Consider the following 6,295-nt stretch of genomic DNA (forward strand, 5'->3'; position numbering starts at 1 on the left):
AACCAAACCCCAGACTGACCTAAAGGGCAAAAGGAACGTGTCTTGTCCTCTTTGGCCACCAGGTGGCAACAGCACACGGGTCTGCTGCTTATTTTGCTTCTGAGGATCCGCAGGACCTGGCCCACACCCAGGCCATGCAAACATGCCATCTGCTGGCCACACCTAAGTGTGTGCCTGGACTTGCTTCTGTCAAGACACCAGTGCAGGACGCAGTTGGGATGCACACCTGACGTTTTCTGGCCTCTGCCAAATCTCTCCAGAGCTGAATACTCAGTGTCTATCTCCACACCCTGTCCCTGAACTCAATGTTCAGAAGCCCAGGGGCTGCAGGAGTTGCTGCAAGAGGCTCAGGAAAGGTGACGTGTAGACAGCTATTATGGTGATACAGGTGAATGAACCTGAAGATCAGCCATAAGAAGGAAGAAGCCACGGTGGGGGGCGGGCGGTGGCTGGCCCTGGGAACAAAGGGAAGGGCCTGTTAGTGCCTCAGAAGGGGGCCTATGGATGTGTAAACCTGGGGCAGGGCACCAGCTGGAACGCACTCCCTTTATCCAGCTGCCTGCAGGCTTCCTTAAGTCAGAGCCTGGCCTCCAAGGAGGAAAGTCCTCTCAAAGCTCACAAGGAATTGAGCTGGTTCCAGTTCCAAGAATCATCGGCTATGAGAAAAGGGAGACCCGTAGTTTAATCTGTTAAACCTTTTGTCATTCATTTAACAAACACCCCCATCTTGCACTCAATTATTTTTTCAATAAATGAATGAAATCCTCCACCATGTATAACTCACAACACGAGGCACAACACAAGTTTATAAACCCTGGTGCCAGCCGTCTAGTAGGGGAAAAAGCAGAACACCAACAATTCTAAAGATGTGAGGCACAACATGATAAGGTGATCAGTATCTTCTACCTGAGACAACCAGCGAACATGAACACCAGAGTGCCCACCCACGGGCTCCCTCATCCTTGGAGTACAGCGCCAAGATGCTCAACTCCTAGGCAGCTCTATTCTCTTACCAGGAAAAGACACCCACATTTAGGATATAAATAATTTACCAAGACCCTGGTTTGATAGCCTCACATACTGTGAATTAAACTATACTTAAGTTGATCTGGACCCACTAATAACATAAGAAGCCTGGAAACGCCTGGGAAGAGGCAGCCTGTTCCCACTGAATGTCAGCAAGGGGGCTACTCATTGCCTGATGAGCTGGAATCTCAAGGCCCTTGGGCCTATTCAGCCCCCAGCCTGGGAAACCCATCCCGGCTCCCTCATTGAAAGTACATAGGAGTTTACTCCAAATCTGTTAGAAACTGGAGGAGTATTTACTTCCACATGTACACAGAATATAAAAATATACGCATTTTATTTTAGAAAAAATGCAGACCGATGGAGTAAGCTTATTATAAACTGGCCCATTAGGAGTCACAGAATCCACAGGAAACAAGTTCTGGAGACCAGATGCCTGCCTCTGCCTCTCCAAACAGGCCTGAGTCCAGGAGAGGATGTGATTCTGGAGGCCTGCTCCTCAGAGAGCAGGGAGGTTGGCCACAGAGGCCATTCACATGTAAATGTCCAGTGAACCGAAGCCCGGGAAGAAAATCAAACTTTGGACCAGGATACAAGAGTGGGGGTGAATGAGGACAAACACTGTCCAGCATTTCTTATTTTCTCTGTGTGAACTTCACCACTGGGAGGCAAACTCTTTTCCCTATCTAGTTTCAACTCAGAGTTTGATTCCCCTCCAGCTCAACCCTAATCCACCCCATCTCCCACAGTCTCTAGTCCTGAAGCACCAGCTGGGGTGGCAGCTCTTTCTTCTATCCCTGGGCCAGATCTGCTAGAAGCAGGTCTGCCTCCAAGAAGAAGGCTTGGGAAACCAAACAGAGGTGAGTCCAGGCAGTGGCTGTAGTGGTTTGCTACTGAATTCTTACTTGCGGTCCTGATCTCTTTACCTAAGGAGACAGAAGGAGGAACTGCTTTAAATTGCCCTTCTTTCACAAGCCCATTTGTCACCAGCTGAATTCAAGTTCCTCAGAGTAGGAAGCAATGGGACTCTGTGCCCCTCGAGGCTCCCTCCTCCTGCCCATCTTGCCTCAAGGGATTTGGGGCTGATGGGCAAAACAGCTTGGAAGCCCAGATGATAAGGAAGAGACAGCATCTCAGTGTTTTACCTGGTAGGTCCTGGGACAGCAACTTTCCTGGGAGGCTGCAGATTGCTGCGACCAGCACCAGAGATGGGAAGATTTGGTCGTTGAGAAATAGGAACTTGATGGGAGTCAACAAAAGACATGAGTCAGCAGACAGTTCAACTGACCTTCTCAAAAAGAAATAGTGTAGTCAAGGCAGAGTGAGTCTGGGATAGTGCCTTTCTTCCCCAAGGTAAAAACATAAGGTATTCGAAAACGAAGGCTTGAACACTTTGCTCAAGCCCACATCCTCTCCTTAACTCAGTCTCCCCACCTCCAGACATAGCTATAATGAGGGTGGAAGAGTCGCTGTCACCAACTGGGAGAGTGCGTGCATGCTGGGCAAGGGCAAATATTATTCGTCCTGATTTCTTATTCTTGTCTGTTCTTCCTTACCTCTGTGCCCTGCTGCACTTGGTCTTGGAAGTCCTTTCCGAGCTGACAGGGAATCTGAAGGAGGGGCGCCTTTGCTGGATGGGACACTCCGGCTGGCGAGTGGCATCCTGTTGCCAGGCCTGGGAACGGCCGAGGGAACAGGCAGTCGACTGGAAGGTTTAGCAGCTGCTCCCTGGGGCCGAGACAGGCGCTGAGAGTTGCCGGCAGGAGGCTGTGGGGCCAAGACTGGTGTGACGGGGGTAGGTGGACCTGGTGAGAGGGGTGGAGGAATTTCAGGGTTTGCACCACATCCTTCCCACTCCCTACACCCCACCCACCCACAGCTTCACTGCCCAGGTCTTCTCACTTGCTGTCGCTCTCCCACTGGGCCCGGCTTTTGCCCGGACCGGAGGAGTTGATCGGGCAAGAGGGGAAGATGCTGGGCTTTTGGAGGCAGGGAACAGATTGCACGTGGGCGACTCCTGAAACACACAGAGGGAGAAAAAGGACTAAAGTGGAAAAAGAATCTGTTCTGCTGGCTGACTCAGGGACAGAGGTGGAGAGTTTTGTAGATCCCAGGAAGAAGGGCAGAAGTTAGCTGCCAACAACAGCAGCGTCACCACCAACGCCATTTATTGAGAGCTTATTACAGAGCTTATACACAGATGCTGTGGTACGTGCCTTGCTTATGGCACCTTGTTTAATTCCAACAATTCTACAAGGTAGAATTTGACTATCTCCATCTTACCAACAAGGAAAATGCCTGTACTGGGTCATGCACAGTGTCGGAGGCACACATCTAAGCCAAGCCCTCTCAACTCACCCTCTTCACGCTGGAGGGCTTCTTTCCAGATGTTGCTCGAAGAGCCCTGACGGACCCCTTCCTATCGCTGCTCCGGAGTCGGGGTGTCAGGCTGCTTGGAGAGGGGGTGCTCCGAGCCAAAGAGCTCACGGTGGGCAGCAGGTCTCGGACAGGACTGTCCTTGAGCACAAAGGTCTCCCGCCGAGGGCTGGGCTTCACCCTTCGAGGCCCTGAGCTCTCGCCTGTGTTCTCCCGCTCCTGCAGGGCACACTGCTCCAGCTGAGCTGCCAGCCGGTTGGCTTCATGGAGGATTTCTTCCAGCTTCTCTGGACTGAGGGGGCCTAAGCTGAGCCTCAGACCCGGGGGGGTGGGGGCCACTGCATTTGGGTCACTTCGATGGGAGAGGCCTCGTCGGAGGGGTTTCTCCGGAGTCACCAACACTGCTACATCTTCTTCCTCTCGACTGAGACAGAAAACAAAGCAGGCATCACGCCCACAGGAGAAGACTGCAAGGGGGACTGGGCAAAACCCCCACAGCAGAGCCAAGAACACAAATGCAAACCCTGAAGCCCATACTGGCCGTGAGATCTAAGTGATGAAACATCTGGTTCTACGAGGCCTTCTATGCTTACTGACATTGGAAATTATGCCGGGGTGAAGATGCCACAAATCCACTTACCTTCTTCTTAACACCCTGAAATCTCATTCCAGCTTATTACTCGCCCCATCCCCAGCAGTGACACAGGGCCCTAGTCACCCAGCCACCCAGAAGCCCCAGTGCACCCAACCTTGCTAAATTACCAATCCAGACCTGAGGCCAATAATTCAGCAGTAAGGGGTTAGAAACAATCATTGTGAGAAAAAAGTAAACAGGATAAAGAGTCTACTACCTGTCTGATGGTGACAGCCCCCCAAAGTCCAAGGTCTCATCCGCTATAAACTTTACGTCTGTAGGGGAGGAAAGAAGGAATGCCAGCTTTGGGTCCCCAACATGGTCCCATTCTTCCCTCCAGCGTTTCCTTACCTTCTTCTAAATCTTCCATGTTCCAGACAGCAGGAAAGAGTCAGCTTAGACACCTGAGCTGGAGAGAAAACACCTTTCCTCACGTCTCCATCCTGCTCAAGGCCTCCCAGCTAGACTCCGGGTGCAAGCCAAGGGTTGGGAATAATCGTGAAGGTAAAGCAAGCGTCCCCGCAGTAGGACTTGCCCCTGTAAACTTCCTCTGCTACCACTCGGGCATGTACGGGCAGAATGTCCCGCACTCCCATCTCCCTCCACACACTGGCCCCCGCCCCTCTGCGACCCAACCTCCTCTCGCTGGAGCGGTCTCTGCGCCCCATCTTCCTCCCCGCCACCATCCTCCGGGTTCTTCTTCTCCCCAAGCCACCTTTCTACTCCCCGCAGCACCGCATCCACACCACTTCTACAGGCCACCGTCAGTTTTCAGTTTCCGAGCCGCCTCACCTACCGTGGAAGGTGCTTTCCTTCCACAACCTAGTCCCGGGAATCAGCTCCGAGGGGGCGGGGCTCCTTTCGAATCTCTCTGGTCCCACCCACTCCCCCCACACGCGCTCAATGATTGGTGGAGGCCAGCATCCCCACGCCCTCCTGAGGCGGGGCGGCGGAGGGGCAGTCGGCCGGAAGTCTGCAGGTGGGGCAGAGAGGAAAGCCGTTCTGTGAAAGACTCCATCCGGAGGGCCAAGGCGGGGAGGCCGCGAGCGCGCGCTCGTGCCCGGGAAATTTTGCTTGGATTCCCTCCAGCAGTCTGGACCTCGCGGCGGCGCGCGAGGGAACTGTCCTATGAGCGAGGGCCTCGTTCCCTGCCGCACTCTCTTCTCCGCCCCCTCCTTCTCCATCGGCTCAGAGCTGAGCTTTTAAGCAGTGAAATTAATGCTCTGCTTGGGGAAATTCGTTTTCTTAGGCTCAGTCCTTTCGGAAGCGCCGTGTGAGCCGATCCCTCAGTTAACATTTTTCCAAATTTACGGAAGCAACTAAACATTTATATTTTAAGTATATTGAGGTTCTCTAAGAATTGCATCTCCACGGGCTTTTTGGGCAAAAACATTCGGATCCTGAGCCATTCACGGTGTGAAGAAAACAATGAGCTTTTCAGACAGGCAGATTTGGGTTCAGATTCGACCGTGGCTCCCCTGTTAATAAGAATATTGAGTACATTTGACCTCTCTGAGCTTATATTTGACATCTCGCTTATCTAAGAGGATTGTGATCGTCACAGTACATGGTTGCTGCTGCTGCTGGGGCTAAGTCGCTTCAGTCGTGTCCGACTCTGTGCGACCCCACAGACAGCAGCCCATCAGGGTCCCCCGTCCCTGGGATTCTCCAGGCAAGAACACTGGAGTAGTTTGCCATTTCCTTCTCCAGTGCAAGAAAGGAACAGTGAAAGTGAAGGCGCTTTCAGTACATGGTTGCTGCTGCTGCCAAGTCACTTCAGTCGTGTCCTACTCTGTGCGACCCCATAGACGGCAGCCCACTGGGCTCCCCCGTCCCTGGAATTCTCCAGGCAAGAACACTGAAGTGGGTTGCCATTTCCTTCTCCAATGCATGAAAGTGAAAAGTGAAAGTGAAGTCGCTCAGTCGTGTCCAACTCTTAGTGACCCCATGGACTGCAGCCTACCAGGCTCCTCTGTCCGTGGGATTTGCCAGGCAAGAGTACTGGAGTGGGCTGCCATTGCAAGAATAATTATGAATATCGAGTTTTATACCGTGTGCCTTAAGCGCTTTTGAGGGTAATATTTGTAACTGGCTTCCTCTAAATTAAAAGCTGTGTTGTAAAAAGTTTAAGCCTACTTGTTAGGGATTTTCTTTGTTGCTTCCAAGGGTTGCCTGTGAATAGACTGGGCCATCCGTTAATAGAGCTTCTCAGAAATATTTAAAAATTTTGAAATTAAAAGTCCCCAAAAGATGGTTAAA

General features: G+C 52.0%; 1 protein-coding gene across 6 annotated transcripts; it reads right to left on the reverse strand.

The window, feature by feature from the left end:
• Positions 1-1,346: 1,346 nt before the first annotated feature.
• PSRC1 (proline and serine rich coiled-coil 1) lies at positions 1,347-5,420 on the reverse strand. 6 transcript variants are annotated; one of them, XM_012177814.4, is made up of 8 exons: positions 4,833-4,873; positions 4,388-4,440; positions 4,254-4,311; positions 3,385-3,826; positions 2,929-3,043; positions 2,583-2,831; positions 2,172-2,265; positions 1,347-1,952 (listed from the first exon to the last, which is right to left on the reverse strand). In XM_012177814.4, the coding sequence occupies exons 2-8, from the start codon at positions 4,404-4,406 to the stop codon at positions 1,949-1,951; spliced, it is 981 nt and encodes a 326-aa protein (XP_012033204.2). In that variant the 5' UTR covers positions 4,407-4,440; positions 4,833-4,873; the 3' UTR covers positions 1,347-1,948. The 6 variants fall into 6 exon arrangements, with proteins under 6 accessions (XP_012033204.2, XP_012033194.2, XP_027828423.1 ...); XM_012177804.4 differs by having other exon boundaries at positions 4,388-4,445; XM_027972622.2 differs by having other exon boundaries at positions 4,752-4,873.
• Positions 5,421-6,295: the final 875 nt, after the last annotated feature.

The sequence above is a fragment of the Ovis aries genome, chromosome 1, assembly GCF_016772045.2.
Source record: "Ovis aries strain OAR_USU_Benz2616 breed Rambouillet chromosome 1, ARS-UI_Ramb_v3.0, whole genome shotgun sequence".
NCBI lineage: Eukaryota > Metazoa > Chordata > Mammalia > Artiodactyla > Bovidae > Ovis > Ovis aries.

Excerpts from the sequence above, each read along its gene's own strand:
- PSRC1 (XM_042251898.2), bottom strand. The coding sequence starts at position 5,220 with ATGGAGAAGGAGGGGGCGGAGAAGAGAGTGCGGCAGGGAACGAGGCCC. Across the intron at positions 4,446-4,832 it reads GAAGGAAAGCACCTTCCACG|CTCAGGTGTCTAAGCTGACT; the intron begins GTAGGTGAGGCG and ends TTTTCTCTCCAG. Across the intron at positions 3,827-4,387 it reads CATGGAAGATTTAGAAGAAG|TCGAGAGGAAGAAGATGTAG; the intron begins GTAAGGAAACGC and ends TTTCTGTCTCAG.